The following is a 20,722-nucleotide window of genomic DNA, read 5'->3' as shown; positions in this document are numbered from 1 at the left end:
AGGATAATGTTTGTTAAGGTACGGAGAAAGCAAACATTCAAACAAAACTACAACACAAGTTACTTGATAATCGGAGTAGACTTATCTGAAAATTCAGATTGTCCTTCAAAATTCAACTCAATTTGCATCCAGATTTGGTCTATTAATGCACACCAAAACATCTTATCTCTATCTAATTTTTAATGTAAGTATTTGACAGGCATCACTTTTCTAAAAGTTAACAAATTTGTTCCCTATAAAACACTCACTCAAAAAACTGGATGATCTTTAAGGTCTCTTCCAACCCAAGCCTAGATTTTCTATAAAAATAGATATTTACAACATTTCCAGCATGCTCACAAATTGTGATACTGCTATATGGCTGGAATAGCTGAAAATGAGGGGGGGCAGAATGAGAAATCCGGTTTCATTTCTTTCAGTAGATATAAATTAATATATAAATTAATAGCCATTTACTGTCTCAACTTCCCTGAATTATTAATAGAGGGAGCTATTTTAAGGCATGGTCTTCGACTGAACTCCTCAGCCTGGAAAATCCCCATTTGCTCGTCTGTTAAAACAAGGTTATTTTTAGGCCAGGCTCATTTATCTGTAATATCTGCTTTTACATTTCATTTGCTAACAGACATTAGCACTTTTAAATGCAGAAAACAATTGGCTTTGTCCTTGAAATACCCAGTTGCTAACTCAGCCTGGAAAGGTGACAAAACCACCATGCAGACCTGATGTAATTCTTTGAGTGGCTGCAATGGACATTGGATTTTGAGTTTGGGTGGTCTGGATGAGCTGTGGGAACACCCCTTTTCCTCGCACTTTGCTAGAAAACAAGCCTTTTGCTTTGCTTTCTGGCTTCCTCACCTGCAGGGTGGCTGAGGTTGGTGTCTCAGTGCTGCAGATGCCCGGGGTGATCACTGCTGTGGGGAGTGTGCTGCACGGTGCCAGGCTAAGCAGCACGGTTCCACGGACCAGCCTCCTGCAGGAAACAGAGAGAGAGAAACACTGCACTGGTAATCACTGAAATCATGGAACTGCAGAGCTCAAAGGACAAGCAAAAGGAGAGCAAACCCTTTATCTTTATGTGACTAGTACAAATCTGGCCTCAGCCAGCAGAGTATTGTATTTGCAGGGATGTCCCAACGAGGGCAGGAATGATGCATCTGACTCCATGTTCTCAGAAGGCTCTTTTATTACTTTATGATACTATATTAGTTTAAAGAATACTATACTATACTAAAGAATACAGAAAGGATACTTACAGAAGGCTAAAAAGATAATAATGAAAACTCATGATTCTTTCCAGAGCCTTGACACAGCTTGGCACTGATTGGCCAATGAGTGAAAACAACTCACACCAGAATCCAATGAAACAATCACCTGTGGGTAAACAATCTCCAAACACATTCCACATGTGAGCACAACACAGGAGAAGCCAATGAGATAAGAATTGTTTTCCTTTTCTCTGAGGCCTCTCAGCTTTCCAGGAGAAAAATCCTGGGCAAAGGAATTTTTTCAGAGAAAGTGAATGCCACAGCAGAGCTTGCATCCTGGTGGCCTCACTGCCACAGCAGCATCTCTGCACTTGCAGGGTTCATGAAAAAAAATCCCTCTGCCAAGACATTCTGAATCAGCTCTGCACTTCCCCACTGGCTTCTTGTGTGACAGGGGCTGCCCTTTAAGCCAGGTGTAAAAATAAGGATAATACAATATTTCTGTCCCTAGATTTAATTTTGAGGGCAAATATGGTAGAGACTGTGAAACACTGATACGCTGTAAAAGGTGGAGGGCAGCATATTTATTCCACAAAAAGAAGAAACTCATGGCTATCTACTGCTTCCATAAGGGATCCTTGCTGATTTTATGTGTGGGTGGCAGGGAGGGGGAAGTATGATATGAGAGTCTCCAAAGAGTTGAAAGGAGTTTGAGTGGGATAGTTTGTACCACATGTGCCACATGGAGTTTTTGGACAGATGAAAGGTTATAGTCTGAAGTACCAGTCTTAGCACTACACCCACAAGAAAGTCTTATCAGTACAACAGGCATGCATGTGGCCAGCAGATAAGAAACCCAGCCTGATTTGGCAGGGCAGCACAATCCAGTCTAGGGAACTTGAATAAAATCAGAAAGTTTGGGTGTAAATCCTAAGCATAACAAACCAACTCAAATTTATATTGCAGTACCTGAATAAAGGAAGATATCACTCACTGGGCTTATCCCTTAATTTGTCTATATCTTAATGAGTACTGAAGTTGGAAATCCGATTATGTTCAGCACCTTGTCTTTTACTGACAAATAATTTTTATTAAGATTTTTTTAAACACTGCTCAGTCAAAACAACTGAGAGAATCACTAGATACTGCAGCAGAAGGAGCCAGCCAGGTAAATGAGGTCTGAACTCCCACCTTTCACCTAGGAGGTTCAAGAGATACCAGATGGACCATTTGATCCCAGCACGAATTTGCAACATTGCTGTAAAGAAACTATCTTTTGAATTGCAAATTGAAATAAATTGCTTCAAGCCATCTGAAGAAGATTGAAGAAACTCCCACAAAGTGACTGTTACAGTCAACATAAATGAGTATAAACCTAACTCAGGACTAATTTTTCTTTTCCACTTCTTAAGCTGTTTGTGTAGTTAGCACAAACATTTTACTTTATTTTTTTGCGAGAACAGAGCTCAGGAGGATTAAAGACAGTTATTTTCTGAAGTTTTTTGCAGCTGTAGGTGGATTTGCAAGGGAATGGAGGGAGAAAAAGAGCTGTGATATGAACAAGATACTTGGAAGAAAGCAATTCTGTGATATGAAGTCTCTCTCATTTAGGTAATTGATGTGAATGAGGAAGTGATCAATGGTGATTCAAAGAGGTTTTCCTGTGATGTGTACTCAGATGACCTTTAATAAATGAGTTGCATCTCTTCAACTAATCCTTTGTTGACAAAGATTTACATCATAATTTGAACTAATTGGCACTTTTGTTAGAAGGGAGAGGAGTAGCTGAGAATAAATGAACATGAAGACTAAATTACCCTTTTGAGCTCTCATTACTGCTAATCACTTTCATATGGTGCTCTAAAACTATGGGGCCCTTTAAAAAAGAATACATTCAGTGGATTTTTTTTCCTGGGAAACCTGTGTAGACAAATATAAGTAGTATAGACCTCAGAGGAGCTCTAGATGTGTTAGAGACCTTTCCTAAGCTCATTATTTCAACTCATTTACACCTAAAACAGATGTGGCTAAAGACTGTTCAGGAAGACTAAGAAGAATTGTTGAAGGCAGATGGGCTTCTCAGACATAAAGAAAATTTAATAGGAAAACAAAAGTCATGCAAAAAAAGCAAAGCAAGGAATAAATTCACTTCTTCCCATGGGCAGGCAGGTGGCTCAGCCACCTCCAGAAGAGCAGAGCCCCAGCACAGGTAACAGTGTCTTGGGAAGACAAATGTCACCACTCCAAATGTCTCTACTCTTTCTCCTTTATCCCCCTCACTTTATGCTCTGAGAATGATGTCCCATGGTCTGGAATGTCCCTCTGGTCAGTTGGGATCACCTGTCCTGGCCATGTCTCCTCCCAGCCAGCCCCAACTTCCTTGCCAGTGTGGCAACAAGAAAAGCAGAGAAGGCCTTGGCTCTGTGCAAGCCCTGCTCAGTAACAAAACCATCCCTACATTATCAACCCTGTGCTCAGCATAAATCCAAAACACAGCTCCATACCCAGCCACTGGGGAGAAAATTAATTCTACCCCAGCCCAAACCAGCAGCACACTCAGCCAACTTTGGGGCACTACCAGCACATTCAGCGTTCCTCAGAAAAATCAGATTTTGGAAACAGAAATGGAACAACAACAGGGGCCAAGTGGATGAATGAAACGGGGAAAAGATGCATCATTATTTTTAGAAAAAGAAGCAGGTGAGAGGGTAGGATCCATTCTGAAAATGAAGGAATTATCATCTTGATAACCATATCCTTTAGTGAATAGACAGATTCTTCTCTTTGCTACTTGGTTCTGCTGATGAGCTCAGGAAGGTCACTCCCTATTCCACCCACCATTGCAGTTTTTCCATCCCCGAGGTGAGGGTAATGACCTTTTAAAGACTCCTAGAATGATCACAGACAGAGAAAATGGCTTTCATGTAACAACTTCACCATCAAGCAGATCAGAAAGTGATCATCCTGTGATAGGCTCTGTGCCTACTGCCATTTATTCATTTTGGAATTACACAGAATCCAGAATCCCTTCTCTTGTTTATAACTGGAGCTAAAATAACCTTCCCATCTTGCTACAGAAAATGACATTGCTATTTAAAGGCAGCTCAAGTTATCTTAAGTTGATAAAGTCAACCTTATACCCTGAAGTCCCATGGCAGATTTTCCCCACAAGAGGAAAGTTTTGCTGCTTGCTCTGTCTGATTCAGAAATACCAAAATAAATTGTGGTAGAATCAGTGAAGCCAGAGCAATGTGGGGGAACTGTGGGGGCATTGCAACTCCCCAACTGCCCCAAAATGATGGATTTCTGTTTTGTTCAGTAAACTGTTCAGCCCAAGAGAGTAACACAGTTTCTGATGTGAAGGAATGGAAGGCTGGCACACAGGCTTCCAAACCCTTTTTGAACTGCCTCTAGCATCTAATGAGACTTCTTGATAGAGATGCACCACCAAAGGCTCTACTGGCACTGATTTAGGGCTGCTGTTTGAAGTCAACTCTCTGACAAGGCTGAGAAAAGATGATGTGATGGCTCACCTACTGCGCAAGTAGGCAGCTACACTCATGATCACTGTGTTCATTCAAAAATGTACATAATATTAGAGTAGGGCTACTGCTTAGGCTGAATAAAATGGGAAAATCAGGACAAAGTACTGTGTAAAAATAATGTAAGTGTCCCCAAACCTGACATTATAAGTCTCAGAAGTTGAGAGTTGAGGTTAAATTTAAAGGAAATGCAAAGCTGCTAAAATATATAAAAAAACCCTTTCCCATATCTTATGACTCAAGCAGTCTTAATTCTGCATTGGAATGATACTGTGAAATAACTCCTTTATTATAATTACAAATACTACAGAGTTCTAGAAAATTCAAACTAGAGACAATTTTCAACTACAAATTAATGCTAAATGTACTGCAGACATTTATAAGGACCACAACCTCCATCCCCACAGTTTCTAGTTTAAATAACTTCCCTAAATTTGTAGGATAAATTTCTAAGTTATAATTACATTGAGTACAAAATTATTCCAGACTTCGAAAAAATTTTTGCATTTATGTTCCTGATTACTTTGTAATTTTTGTTCCAAAAATATAAAATCACAAAATTACCTTACATGCAATGATTTTAGAGTAAACAACTCAATTTAGGCAATGCTTGGAGAATACTTTCAGGAAGTCAGTTTGATAAGCAGGAGTCCCAACACATTTGGCTAAGGCTACAGTGTGTATCCAGCAGCTAATCATGTCATAAATCTACACACTGCAAGAAAACTGTGACAAGAGTGCAAGATAACACTAGAATTCAGGAAATAATGTAAATTAAGCAAATTTGCTAAACATCTGTTCACTGACAAGTCTTTAGCAACAACAAAAACCCTAAAGCTGGCCAAATTCTTGAGGATGTTTTTAGGTATTGTGTGGTTTCAAAATGGGCCAGGTGAGAAAAAGAGATTGCAATATAAAAAAAATAAGTAATATGCTTTATTTAAAGAGCTAGATTTGATTCTTTATAAATAAATAAATAAATAAATTCACTTCTTATCCAATCTGATTCATATTTTTTAGAGGAAAATGGGAGTGGTAAACTCTCAGCAAATAACTACAAGTAACTACTTGGACCTGGCACGAGACTTCAACATGGTCGTGTTCATAGGCATGAGAAACTTCACACCTCTTGAAACAAATTAAAAGAATTTGTATACATGTTAAGTTCATATTTTTTAATCTTCAGTTCAAATTAAAGTATTAAAATACAAAGATGGGATGTGACCATACAATGAAAATAGTTGTTTGAGAAAAGAAATTAGATATAAAATTTACAAAGAGGAGCAAATTCAGACTTTTTAATTAGTGTTCTTTTGCCCTAACAGATCAAGATACTAAACAATACCTGGGAATAACACAAAACTGTTGTTTTTTTTTTTTTCCTTCTCTCTTTAACATAATTCTAGTCAAATAACTTTGACTAGAATTTCTGTGGTTTTAATCAGACAATGATATAACAGGACAGAAATGAGGAACAGTATTTTAAAAAAACACGTTTGACATTTATTTTCTTTTTTCCAATGTTTAACAAAACAATCTTTTTTTTCTTTTTATCAAGCATCTGAATAGGAAAAGAAGAACCACACTGTGTCCTTATCTTCACTGACCCTGAGAAGAGACCAACCAGGACAAGGATTTGAACCAGGATGTTTGGTGACCCAGGCAAATACCTCAGGGCAGCTGGCTTCTTCAAAAAGCTTATTTCTGTCCTTTCCCCAGTAAATTAAATTCTAGACATAAGAATGTTAAGACTTTTTTGGAACTCAAATTCACATCTGAGGAAAGTTTTATTTTGAGAAAGTGTTATTTTCCAAGCTAGAAATGTTTTGTCAAAGATTTTCTGGTCAGATTTCTTTAATCTCTTTACACACATTCACAGAGTTTGTTATTTGAAAACCCTAATACCATAATCTTTGCAGTAATACAAGGAGCTTTTGACATATTAGCATGACACTGGAAGTACAAATCTTTTCTTGGTACATACTTCCAAGTTCAGAAGTACTCTATTGAAATAAGTCTGGAAAGTTTAGTTGCATTCCAGCACATAGGGGATTTTCAGGGCAATTCTTATTTTCAGACCAGTTTGTCTATCAATTGAAATCACAGAGAATAAATAATCCTATGGAGCTGTGGTTGGCCAAAGGAGAAAAAGGCATTTAGGCTTCTTTGTGGTGGTAATTACTGTAATTGCAAATGACACAGCTATCAGATTAGGGGGTGTTGAATGTGCTATTCCTAAATCATTCCTGCAACAACTCAACCTTGATTTCTGCTTTGAAGGGTCACTTCAGCAGTGATCTCTCCAATCACACAGCAAATGAAAGGAAAGTGGCCCTCTATCTCCTTCACTGTGCTGATTATGTGTTCCAGGAAAGAACAGAGCCATTTTGCAGCCAAACCATCAGGGTGGTGTGGGCATTTACCTAACAAAAAACAACGTTCTTGCTCTGATGGCATACATGAAAAAATATACCTCACAGGGAATTGAGGACTTTCAGGCCTTCCAAAAGTCATTCCTTTTGGATTTGAACGCTGGCAAAGAAGAAATCCTCCAGAACAACACAGGTCCTCAAGAACAGAATTCTCCTATAGGAACCTTTGGAGGTAAATGTGGTAGTGTTTCCTCAGTAAGTTATCATGCCTCAGACACATTTCATGCTTTCTTTAAAAATGTATACACAATGGAAGAGTGAAGTGCCCTTCCTAAGGCTACCTACGAAAAAAAGTAATTGAATAAATTGCCCCAGCAATCCTTGCAGCAGAGATTTGATTCATGCTTCTTTCCTTCCTTCAAGCTAAGTGCTCTACACACTTAGTCACAAAAGAGCAGAGTTACCTCGAGTTTCCTCTGAAAAGGTGGAAAAGGCATCTATCCCAGTCCAAATCATTTCCTACACCTCTCAGATTAAAAGCTCAAGGAAACACAAGGTCTATCAAATATAGCAAATTAATACATGCAATCAGCTTTTTTGTTTTGTTTTGAATGGTGATTGCCACCATGTAGAGAAGTAGATCAAGATGTCTCAAGATAAGTAAAGAGCTACAGCTTAGAGGTTGATGCTAATGTAGAGATTTGGGGGGCTTGAACATATCCCTCTATTGCACAGAGGTTATTGCAGGGCTATGGAGCCCAAATAAAAAACTCCTGACACTGCAAAGACTCAGTCTAAATTCAGGTGTCTCAGTGCTACTGAAACATTTAGAGCACTGCAGAAAATTTACCTTGGGTATTTGTACTTCACTGCAGAGACATTCAAACTACAAACACCTTTAAACCACTGTTACATTGTGTACTGTGCAGAAAGAAGTGGTTAGAAAAGAGAAGAAAGCTTCTAAAGTGGTGTGGAGAGTGAAAAGTGCTCATTGTGGTCACCACTAACTGTCCCAATTTCAGCAGAATGAATGTGTGTGAGAACAGAAAAAAACTCCAAAAAAACAACCATTGTGAAGAAGAAAGAGAAAGCGTTAAAGAGTCACCTAAAACTAGAAAAGGAGGGAGGGAAAGACAGAAGGGAGGTAAGAGGGAAGGGAGGGAAGAGGGAAGGGAGGGAGAAAGAGAGAAAAAGAGAGGGAGAAAAAAAGAGGGGAAAAGAAAGAGAAAAGAAGACATCTGCGGATGTGGTTCTTACTGGCACATCCAAAGCAGTTTGCTGTGAGTGACCCTCTCAGTTTTATTACAGGAGGTCCTGAAATGAGTAATTTTTTCTTTTTATATTTCTCCCAGGTTGTAGTTTCCAACACTATTCAAGAATGGTCTTTTATTAAGGTCACGCAAAACTGAACTTACTCCTTTGCATACAACGGGCAGCATGTCCAAGCAAGCACTTCTGTATGTTTAGAGGCACTGTTTACTCCCAGAAATTTTATTGTCAGCATAGTTTCCCTTGGAAGAGCTTTTATTCGTAGAGGGAAGTTGACTCTAAAAGAAAACCAGAAAAGAGAAAAAATAAAAGGTAAAATATTTGAGCATTGTTACAACAAGTGGGTTCTTTCTACATTTTTCTACATGTTCTAACACATATATTGAGCTATAAATTACAGAAGTTGCACTCTGAAGGAAAATGCAACTGGCAGATCCCTTCAATACATTGATGAGCATTGGCAACCATTAACCTGAGTCACAGCATTTGAGAAGAGGCAGATAGATACTCATTCACTTCAGTGGTAACTACTGAGCTGGCAAAGGCAGGAAGAACTTAATTAAACTTTGCTTTGGAATTACCTTATCAGTGAAAGGCTATTTCACAATAAGGAGCCTGTTAAGGGAGAACTGTCAAGTAGCAGTTATTGGTTGTCTTGTGTCTTCAGAGGAAAACACCACTTAAAAAGCCAAGATTTGCTGAATGATAATCTTTCTCTTGTTCAGGTGTGCTTTGGTGTTGTGATGTTTCTTAACCACAAGTTAAAGGCAGATGTTGTTTTAACAGCAATGACAGATTTGCATTTTTTAGTGAGAAAACTCATTTTTCATCAATATTCATCTCGACTTTGCATTGACCACTAGCTTGCTTGGTCATTCAGTTATTTATACAGTTTATGAAAATTTATCTAAAATAATGACTTGGAATGATTTCAAGAACCAGATAGTTACATGCTGTATGGAAAGACCACATGTATTATTACCCACACAAGTCTGCATTTTCTTTTTCCTGAACTGATAATTTTCTAGCCTTTTCCATGTATATTCAGTAGAAACTCTAATTTCTTAAGCAGAGAGTAAAATTAATTACATCTTTTTTTTCTGTATAAACAAAATCAATATAAGGAGCTAGAGCTAAAAGGATTATTCCACATTGATAATATAATCATTAGGAAAACAAAAGATCTGCATAAACTGGAGATTAAGAAAACAGACGAAAAGATAAATCTGAGTAATAGAGTGACAAAAGAATGCAACTCAGCAATTTTAAAAAGATATAGTCACACTTAAACAGCAAGCAAAAGTAAAAACTGCATTTTAAAAGCATATTGGCCTGCAAAACATAAGAATTATGGGTGCTAGAAGTAAGACATGGTAATAGTGAAAGGAAAAATCTGCATACAATTTTGCTCCCAGTTCCAAATCTATCAATTTCTATTGGATTTGGGAAAGTTTCCTGGACTGTGCTGAGGAGCTACTGAAAGAAATTAGATGGGTTTAGCTGAAAATCTGAACTACTCCAAATCAGCATTAATGTCAAAATTTCATATCATCAGTCTTCCAACATTTGGAAACGATGCAAATTTGCACACCTCCCTCTTTGAATAACAAAGCAAGACAGCCATTTCCCACTCTTTCTGAGTACCATGAACAGAACTGAGAAGCAATTCTCAACTGTCTTACCACGTGTCCCTATTTATAGCTTTCAAGTCTGCTTTCCCTGTCTCATGACCTCTTCCTTACTCATAATTAGTTAGAAACAGTTATTGGGAAACTGAACTGGTTTACCCGCTAAAAATAACTTGTTCTGTCTTTTTCACTGAGAGGCCAACAACATTTGTTACATGTAAAAATGTTTGACAGAATTAACTTTAAGAACCATTAATGATTTGAAGAGACAGTAATAAAAACATCAAGACATGCATTTTGTGATACAGACAATTGTTAACACTCTGTCTGAATTTGGAGCAGTGAAGAAAAACTCTCAATATCATCACTGCAGAAACCAAATGCTTGCTAGAGTTTCCCTAGGACACATGCACCACTACTTCTAGCAGGAAAAAAGCCTGGAAACTCTGACAAGTTACACATCTCAAGAGTTAAAGTATGGGCCAAAGAGGACCAAAACTGCCCTTCTGGAGACATGTGATACACAAAGAAGAGGAATATCTGTATTGCTTTTAAGAACTTGTAGTGGTTTCGGTTTGCTAATTTGAGATTTCCTGGCCAAGATTTCCCAAGATTTTTTTATGTTTAACATGTTTTACACAAAAGCATGTACAGCTTCTTAGTAGTTCAACAGAATACCAACTCTCAAAGCCATCACTAATTAGTTCTTTTTGTCAGACACAGAGAAAACTACCAACAGCCTCTCCTAAAACATCACATCTTTAATGCAAAACCAAGACAGAACTTTAATTAATGCCTATCTGAATTTACCCAGTTGGTCTCAGCCTTTGTGACTGCAGGAGGCTGAGCCAAGTGGGTGACTAAGAAGGGATGAAACTCTGGCCAGAAATGAGACAAAGAAGCTGCTCACTGAGAAGGTGCCATTCACAGGAATCAGATAAAGTTATACAACTTGTTTCCTAAAAGCACTCAACACAGAAAAGCTCTGGGGCAACCCAGAGAGAATGGAAACAAAACAGACAAGCCAAGCAAAATAGGGAGAAGAGCGAAAACCAGTGCCAAGAAAGTATCTGAGGTGATGAATTGTTGGCTTAATGTTAATTCCATACTTTGTGTCTGTAGGTTTAACATAAATTATGAAAGATGGAAAAAGAGGAGATGGTGAAATAAATACATCAAGAGCAACCAGCTAAGACCAATGAAAATAACTAAGAGATCTCAGCCACCAGAAAATGAAATTGATGAGAGAATAAGGGGGGCAAATTTGGACTTTACACATTATATGTTAAATAGTACCAGCCTGTTTGGACTCTGCATCAAGAAGAAAATCACACTTTCCAAAGGTAATTTACAAGTTCTAAAGCAAAACTATACTCTCAAAAAAGAAGAAACAGAAGAAGCACTGCGCAAGGCAAGCTTCTTAGGAATCAAATTATTTCCATCATTTCTGAGAACATTTTGGGAAAGATTAAATATGATAACAGACTTTAACAGAAGATGGATTATATTTATACATAAAACCCCATCATGGTCAAGTTTAGACACTAACTGGTTAAAGTACGTGAAAATAGAAACTAAATTCATGAAAATGAGGAAATAAAGCAAGCCTTGTCTTTGGCAGAAGCTCTCTACCTAGATTCCTCATCACCAAAACACTTTTTTTCCCCTGTTCAAATCAATCCTAATGTAAGATCAGAACTCATTTTGAATTAGCTAGGTTTATTTTATGGCCCGAATGATCCATAGCTATATAGAGAATATCTGACTTCCTAATGTAACAGATGCTCTTCCTGGTGACCTTTTACCCCATTCATTTTTAACAGCTGTGATCAGCTTCTCTGGGCAACATGTGCCAGGGTCTCTCCACCCTCAGAGTAAAGAATTTCTTACCAACATCTAATCTAAACCTCCTCTCCATTTAAGGCTGCTAGCTAATTTAAAATGCTCACCTGGCATCTCTATTTTGACTCAAAAAGAGTATTTTTTCACAAAATCCAGTTCTGGATAAATGTTAAACATAAAAAACATAATGGCATACCTGATTCTCCAGATTCTCAGCCTAGACCTCAGGACAAGAGGTTCAAGAAACCTCCCCTCATGTATTAAGACTTAAACAAATCTAGGTCAATCAATTAGAGGCAGAAAATATGTGCATACCTTTAATGTTTGAGGAAAATATTCAAAATCCTACCAGACAGATATAAATTTATGGGTTTTTACTTTATAATTTATTTGAAATGGATTTTGAAATTTTTTTTTGAAAATCAAGCAACAAGAAAAAGTAAAAAGATGTTCTCCCAAACTGATGCAATTATGTTTCACACACTTCTAGATCTGACATTAAGAGTCTCTTACAAGCAACTATGACCTATGAAAGGATGTGGTCTGCATATTTAATTTCTTCTTTTTCCTATAAGATTTGGATGGAATTGTGCACATTTAATAATGATTTTGCAAGGGAGAAGCTTCAATGGAAAGCCTGAAGCTTCAGGCTGATTGCTTTACATTTTCATGGAACAGAAGAGAAAAATTTCTGCTTCAGTTACACTAAACACTTATTTCTATTCTATCTATCTTCTGTTTTAGCAAATGTTTTGTAACATGAATTCCAGAAAAGCATTAGCCACCTTTTAGAAGCCAAAACTGCTCATAAGAAATATAATCCTCCTTATACCCTTCAATGTTATCTGCCTGTATGTACCATAAGAAATTACTTGACCGAAACCCGGACAAGGTGAAAATTCCTACAGAGGAAAAGGGAATAATATGATTTTTAAACACAAGGATAGCAGCTGCTTGCCAATCATACAAAAGACTGAGGGATATGTACTGAGGGTGATGCCTCAGATTTTAGCTCTTATATTTTTCAGATTCTGTGCTGCTTTAGTGTGGGGGTCTGGGTTCATATCAGGGGATGGTGAGCTCTCTGCATAGAGTAGGCAGACAAAACAATTCCTGCTCCAGCTGGGCACCAAGGACAAATGACCCAAATCTCAGCCCAAGGGCACAAACACCATGGGCTGGAGAGAGAAAAACAAGCAGGGTGGGACTGCAGGGGCTAAAGCTGGAATGGGACAATGAACTGCAGGATGCAAATGGAGCAGAACTGATCACAGTGAGAGACCCCGGGAGCGCTGGTGCATTTTGGGGCCATTTTGGTTCATCTTGGGTGCAGGCCCTGGCTGGGCTCTTGTGCTGCCCAAGGTGGATCCATGGAGGAGATCCTTTGAATAAATCCCTGCTTTATTCTTTAACTCCATCCATCCTCTGCTCTAAGGCAGCATTCAGAAGGCTGAATCAAGGGCCTTATTTGGACACTTAGCAGAAGTTCATCCATTTTGTTTCTTGTTTCTTAATCATACACTGACATACTAATCTTCTTATATCCCTCCACTACGATAAATGTGTTTGACATGGAAAGCTCTTCTTCCATTTGACCACTTTGATACTGATGTGTGTCTCAGAAAAAGGCAAACAGAAGTTAATAATTACACATACAATTATAATTGTGATTAGGACAAAACCCCAAAAACAAACCTTTTCAGACTTGTGGCCTCTGTTCAATTCTAATGTAATCAAGCTGCTTTCAAGTTTAGAATACAGTACACAGTGATGCAAAACACCAAAAATTTCAAATATTGTAAACACAAATACGTCAGTTTCAAGAAGCTGACAGAATTCCGTATCACCATGAAATCATAAAAAAGGTGTATCTCTGTCTCATCTATTGCAAATATGTTTTTTTTCACACCATTGCCTTAAATGAATGTTGACTGAGTGTGAGACAGACAGGTACTAAGCAGCCTTTATCCTAAAATGCCAGTCTCAAATTAAGGTCCTCATTGTAAAACCGCAAATCCTTCTAATAAAAAAACCCAAAACCATAACAACAAACAACCAAATAAAATAGCCCTCCAAAAATTAAAGAAGCAAACAAACAAATAAGACCCCAGCCGAACAACCCAAACAGCCTTGTTTGGTAAAAAAAAAGACCATGAAGAAAAGTTAAAGTAGGTTCTCAAGCTGCATTGCAAATGTATTAAAGGTAGATCCAAAAGGTGGAACTACCTCAAAGGAACAGAAATACAGCCTTTGGTTTCATCTGCTTTCAGTTCCAGCACTCCTGGACCTCTCAAGTGAACAAAATCACAGACCAGCTTAGTTTAGATTTTTGTCAGACCAGATGTACCTCAGTCCTATTTCCCTACCTCTGGCTGTCCCATTTCTTTCTTATTCCAATCTCTCTAAGTTTCTATGTATTCTGTGCAGTTGAATTGTCTCAGAAGAACATGCATAAAAAAATATGCTGTTTTTGTTTTTTTTAAAAGAACATTGGATGTGTAATATCTGTCTGACAAACATGTATCAAACACAGACCAAAACTTACTTCTCATTCCAGTCAGCCAGGAAAAAGAAGGATTTTTTAACTGGAGTATTTTTGCAAATCTTCACTTGACATATTGTCTTCCCAGCATAGGTTAGTAAACAGGAAAAAGAGAAAACTTTGTAGCTACAAAAGAGAAAAAAAAGTTAATTTATTGTCATATACTATGTCCAGTACAGCATATTTGGATCCAACCACTCAGGAACTTATGAAAATCCATCCTTACATGAGAAAAGGAATTATAATAATTCATATCACAGTAATGTGTGCATGGAGGGGTTTTTAAGTTTTTTGGGGTTTTTTTTCCCCTAAAGTTATCAATTAAAGAGAAGTCTCAAAGACACCTGGGTCCTGTTCCAAGTTTTTGACATTATTTTTTTTTCCCATTATTGCAGTGAACAAAAATTTGGACATAAGTGAAGTGCTGGTGCTTGCTCATCCTAGAGTCAACAAGAAATCTCCCACCTGGAGAACTGCATCCAGCCCTGGGGGCCCCCAGCACATGAAAGACATGGAACTGTCAGAGCAGGTCCAGAGGGGGACACAAAGATGCTCAGAGGGCTGGGGCACCTCTCCTGGGAAGACTGAGGGAACAGGGCTTGTTCAGCCTGGAGAAGAAAAGGCTCCAGGGGGACATTAGAGCACCCAAAGGGGGCTGGGGAGGGATATTTTACAAGGGAATGTAGTGATAGGAAAAGGGAAAGCTTTAAACTGAAGTAGGCTAGGTTTAGATTGGATATTAGGATGAAATTCTTCCCTGTGAGGGTGGGCAGGCCCTGGCACAGGGTGTCCAGAGTAGCTGTGGTTGCCCTTGGATCTCTGGATGTGTCTAAGGCCAGGGTGGATGGAGCTCTGAGCAACCTGGGATAGTCAGAGGTGTCCCTGCCCATGGTAGGGGTGGAATGGATGATCTTTAAGGCTCTTTTTAACTCAGGGTATTCTATGATTCTATTTATACCTTCTTTTCCCAATCTGTAAAAACCAGATCAGTACTCAAGGGAATATATACATTTTTACAGCAGAAGCATTAAAGCCCTCTGTGTTGGCCTTCAGAAAGTGAACTGAGCAGCTTCAGAGTGAAATTTGGGTCTGGGAATATCTCTTGTTTCATATTCCTCTTACTGAAATCTTTTAAAATATTAGTCAAAATAGATTATAAATTACTAATGTTCCTAATTAGTCTTGTAACTTCCAGATCTTCCTGCCAGACTCAGATTTAGATCTCATTCTGGACAAGACTGATGAACATGGGAAACAGTCAAATGTGAACAGGAAATCTGAGGCAGTCACAGATTGAAAGTGCCTGACTTTGCCATATTTAGAAGAATGATGGCTTATCTCTTCCAGAACATTATAATATATTTTATAATTATTGTAGCAGATTTGGGGGATTTTCCTCTTTTTTTCTTTTTTTTAATTGAAAGAAAATTATTTGTAGTCTTCAGTACCTATGAGGTGTCAGTTCAGTGAAGGAAAAATTACCTTATAGGACTAGGAAATACTTCCCCTAACAGTCTAAAGAGTCTAAACTTTACAAAGAGTTGGAGGATAGTTCAGGAAATAAAAGGTTTACATACAATCAAATTATTAAGTTCAGCTTTTTAAACAAAAGTACTGATACATATATATTATATATCATAATGTATATACTTTCTTATAGAATACATTTTATACATTATACATATGCAGGAATATAGACATGTTAAAATACATTTTAAAACAGCTGCAAGATTATAATGTGATCTTTGGAAAGGGAAACTGCCAGCATGAATTCATGCAGTGGAGAAAAATAAGAATGGGGAGCATGCATGTGAACAATGCCAATAAAAGAATTTGAGGAAACCATGTGTTAGAGCAGCAGTTCATGTTAACAAGTCCATGCCAGTTATGAATATTGGAAAGACTGGAAAGAGAGATTAGGAGAAAGAAAGATTCTCATTTTTGTGTGCTCCAACATAGCACTGAACTCATCAGTGGCCTTTAGGCTAGGTGTAATATCACATTTTTCTGGTAAAACATAAAATGCAGTGGGAATGGTATAACCATCTGAAATCAGGATAGTGATTCTAGTTCTGTATTTATTACCTTAACTAATGCAAAGTCCCTCAGATTTTTGTTAAATGGCTAATTACAGATAATGCTGTATAGCACAGTCTCTTGCTCACAGTCTAATGTAAATGATCTCACAGTCATTTGAGATTGAAACTAAAGAGGGAGCAATGGGAAAATTAACAAAAACTTTGAGAACAACATTTTAACTCATTAAAATAATGCTGCCAGACTGTGTTCACCTGTCCCCCTTTGATCACACTGGAGTGGTAAGAACACCAGTTTTGTTCAGACTAGGAACAGCAGCTACTTGATGAGACAATTAGTTTTACCAATTTTAAGGAGTACAGAAGACAATAATACTATTAGCTTTTTATATAATTGTCTCTTTTTTCTATCAAAATTCTATTTCTATATTTCTTTGCTTTTGTTTTCTTGTGTTATGCTGATAGCAGGTATACTTGGATCTCTAAACTTCAATCACATCTATGAAGGACATCACCAATTCAGGTCCTTAGCCACATGACAAGGCTGGAACAAACCAAGAGCAGAAGTTGCTGAGAGAGCCTCACTGAGACTGGGTTCAAGCAAAACCACCCCTTTGTTTCACTTGGCAAGCTGGCCTCCAACCCTTCCTGCTGAGACCACACCAATTCCCAGTCCAATCAGCCTTGGTGTGCATCACACAATCTCTAACATTAATTTAGGACCACCACCAAAGCAGAGGTGAGCTGGTGTCTGTGAAAAATTACTTTTGTCAAAGAGAAAAGACATCTTTTTATGAGCCCTCCTCCTACCTGGTCACCCAGGCTTCTGGGATGTTATGGGCAGCGCAAACAGTGAAGCTCAGCTGGGAATTCAGGCTGATGTCTGTACACAAAGGGCTCCTAGGGATGCTGGCAAGCTGGAAATTTGCATCAAAGCTTCTGCTGTAGGCATGGATGAGATGAGAGATGGCCATGGAGAGCTCAGTCACAGCAGCCTCTATTAACACTGAGAGGAGACAGAGGAATAAATAAAGGTTAGCAATAGGTCATTTATGAAGAACTATATTTATCCTAAACCATCAGTTATGGCTTTGAAATGCTTCCTAATAAAATTTAATTGAAATGACATAACCTGCAACTGAAGCCAATTAGCCATCTGTGCTTCTGAAAGTGCCATAGCTCATTTCTGGTGTATCCTTAACAGACTTTCATTACAGAGCTTTCAAATTAAGGCATTTTCAAATTAAGGCATTTCCAAAGTAAGCATTTTCAACTACAGCAAGCTACTGGGTACCTCAGATACGCCATTTGAGTCTTTGAGTTTTTGTTCTGGAAGGATTTTTATCAAGTAGGTATTCTGTGATTTCAGCAGCTAAGTAGCTACTTACTTCAAGGGAACTGGCAAGGCAGCAGTAGAAGGGAGAAAAGGCACTGGTTAAATTTTAAGACTACAAAGCTGTTGCAACTGTAGGTAAACAATTAATAAAACATATAAAACAGCAGCTACAACCTTAAAAACTCAGCATTCGGGTAGTCATGGGTTGGTGATAACATGACACAAAAATGGTCACTCAAATACATAGCTATACAAATAGGTATGAAATGCAGGCTGTATCTTAATTTTTACCACACTTGTATTTATGTATTTATGTCATTCCCTCTGGCTTCAGCTCTGCAGTACTTTTTTTTTTTTTTTTCTCTTTTTCCTTTTTTTTTTTTTCAATTCCTGGCTTTTATCCATCTTCTCTCTCTGTTTTTGGAGCAGCTTGGGGTTGCCTGATTGCCAGCGTAAACTCAAACCCCCAGTCCTGGCAGCCTCCATCAATTGAAGAGAGCTGTTAAGAGCACTCATTTCTCAAGCATGGACTAGGTTGAGAGAGAAAGTGTCAGAATATATTGCATTGTTCCAAGATCAGGCTGATTTGTCTTCCAAGAGGAAAACCCCAAATTCTCCTTTTTTTTTACCCTTCTAACTCACATTTTTCTACATGATCAAGAACATACTCTCACCACCTGTTAACAGTTCTTGAAATATTCCCTGGACTTGTCTGGCCACTGAAGTCAGCAGCTATCTATCAGCTCATAGTGTCTATTGAAGGAAAAAAGAAAAGAAAAAGAAACAATGCAGGAATAGGAAGCCTCAGACTCGTATTAGCTTTTTATCCTTGGGATAGGTGCAGCAGTCCTGCCCTATCTCAAATACAGATACCACTATTCACTAGATTTAGCTATCCCTGTTTCCTGACAGAAATGTTTCCAAAAAAACCTTATCCTCAGTCAGGAATTTTATTTTCCTGCTTTGATACCTTTTGCCTTTAAACCAACTACCCAGAACTATTGAGTCACAAAATGCATTGCAAGCAGTGCAAAGAAATTATTTCTCTTCATTTCATAATAGACAAATTTTAATTATGTAACAATAGAAATACACATAAAATTGAAATAGTTTGACATATAATGAGGTTTTCTTCTGAAAATATTGACAGCAAATTACTGCATTTATGAAGGACTGGCTAGAGTACTACACCTTATAATGTCATCATCTTCCTCATGAAAACTGAGTAATTTTAGAGATCAATAGGCTAAAAAACCTCAGTCCTTCTACTCTCTCTGTCTACCATTTGGTTTTAATTGCCTTTTTTATTATCCTCTATAGCATTTTCACCATTTATCATCCTTCACCACAATAGTTTTGAAAAAATCTTTGTCTCTAGTCATTTTTTTCCCCTAGAACACCATTTAATTCTCATTCCCAGATGTGCAATCACTCAGTAACTAAAAACTAAATGTTTAATTTGCACTGAATTATTTTACATTCCAAGAACTTACCCATAGTGATACATATGGAATCTTTTTAAGAGGTCCAGAAGAGGACATCAGCTGACTGTCATTTGAACCAGTATTTTAGCTGAAAAGTACCACACTATTTTTTCATTAAGGACCAACAGCTCCTTAGGAGATTCCTTGTTTCCAATCTGTTCCAAGTGGTTGACAGGCAAATTTGGTGCAATAGCAAACCCCTTATTTATGAAAATTGGTTGTTGAAGTCAATGATTTCTGAACAGAACCTTCTCAGTGTTTTCTCCAAAAGAGGGTAAAAGGTAGTTCAGAATCTCTGAAAATAGAGTTTTAACACAATCTATATTCTAGGTGGTAAAGCAACATTTCAGATTTTTGTCTCTAGAACAAGAAGTAATATATTCTATCTCAGCTAAGCCACAGATAGAAGGGAATACTCTGTGAGCAAAGGATTCCCAAATAATAAAGTCAGGAGAAAATACACAATGGAGTATTTTCCATAACAGAAAATGTACATGTGCCAGACAAGGAAGTGATTAAGATGCAAGATGCCTATCGCTACCTCCAAGCTGCACTGCCCATTGACCTTGTTTGCAGAAAAAGTATTTTCATGGTTTACCTGAGTCACAAAACTGATGTCAGATATGTAAAGACCAGACAGGCAGACAAAACCAAAGAAAACATGTTTTTCTAACAGCATGTGAGGGGCGAAGGCAGCAATGGAACAACCGAGGGGCAATAGTTTCACTGCCAGCCAGGGGAGACAAATGGCCTTCAACATTATTTATCTAATTATTAGGACATACAGAATGAAGATATTATCAGGAACAGAGTTCCACAGGTTTAAGCAAATGTCCAATTATGATCTGGTCTTCAGGCCCAGGAATTTTTCAACATTAATTTTCTTATTCTTGCTAGCTCTCAGTAATAAAACAGTCTATGGTTCCTGTGCCAGAATCAACCCTTTTCCAACCCCCATTCTTCAGTCATTAGGAGCTGTAGCAATTACCTGAATTAGAGGGAAACATCTTGGGTAGTCTGTAAACATCCATTACTCACAAAACTTGGTCAGCATTTTCTCACTGTATTTTAATGAGCTGCTGAATAGGATATGGTAGGCTGAAATTATATCTCCCATTCATGAAGCCAGAGAACTTCTACTGCTTTTTATGCTTTTTAATAAATCTCAGCTGAGAAAAGACTGGTGCTTCACTGATTTACAAAGCACAGACCATGGACTTCCTACAGCAGATTCAGAGTTTCAGCTACATCAAAACCTATTTTCTAGAGAGGTGTCCCAGGCATAGCCAGTATGTAAGAGACAATGAAAGGACCACATTGCAAAGTGAACTGTGACCAAGATTAATAATCTCACTACTCAAACCTTGTGATCTATTTCTGCTGTGAAATTATTTGCCATCACCTTCTCCCTGAAGGTGAGGAGAAATCTGACATGCAGAAATGAGAGGAGAACCAGGGAAGTG

General features: G+C 37.9%; 1 protein-coding gene across 1 annotated transcript in view; it reads right to left on the bottom strand.

Moving 5' to 3' along the window:
- The window catches only part of PIK3C2G (phosphatidylinositol-4-phosphate 3-kinase catalytic subunit type 2 gamma), a 190,033-nt gene that overhangs the window by 126,097 nt on the left and 43,214 nt on the right, over positions 1-20,722 (bottom strand). The window contains exons 10-13 of the mRNA XM_036401795.2: positions 17,250-17,445; positions 14,407-14,529; positions 8,538-8,669; positions 859-973 (exon numbers count right to left, since the gene is read on the bottom strand). Coding sequence (XP_036257688.1) covers positions 859-973; positions 8,538-8,669; positions 14,407-14,529; positions 17,250-17,445 — 566 coding nt within the window. The remainder of the gene's footprint in view (positions 1-858; positions 974-8,537; positions 8,670-14,406; positions 14,530-17,249; positions 17,446-20,722) is intronic.

Source organism: Molothrus ater, chromosome 5 (genome assembly GCF_012460135.2).
Source record: "Molothrus ater isolate BHLD 08-10-18 breed brown headed cowbird chromosome 5, BPBGC_Mater_1.1, whole genome shotgun sequence".
Classification (NCBI taxonomy): Eukaryota; Metazoa; Chordata; class Aves; order Passeriformes; family Icteridae; genus Molothrus; species Molothrus ater.
The sequence above is the reverse complement of the archived record's forward strand: the minus strand, read 5'-3'. Positions and strand labels throughout refer to the sequence as shown.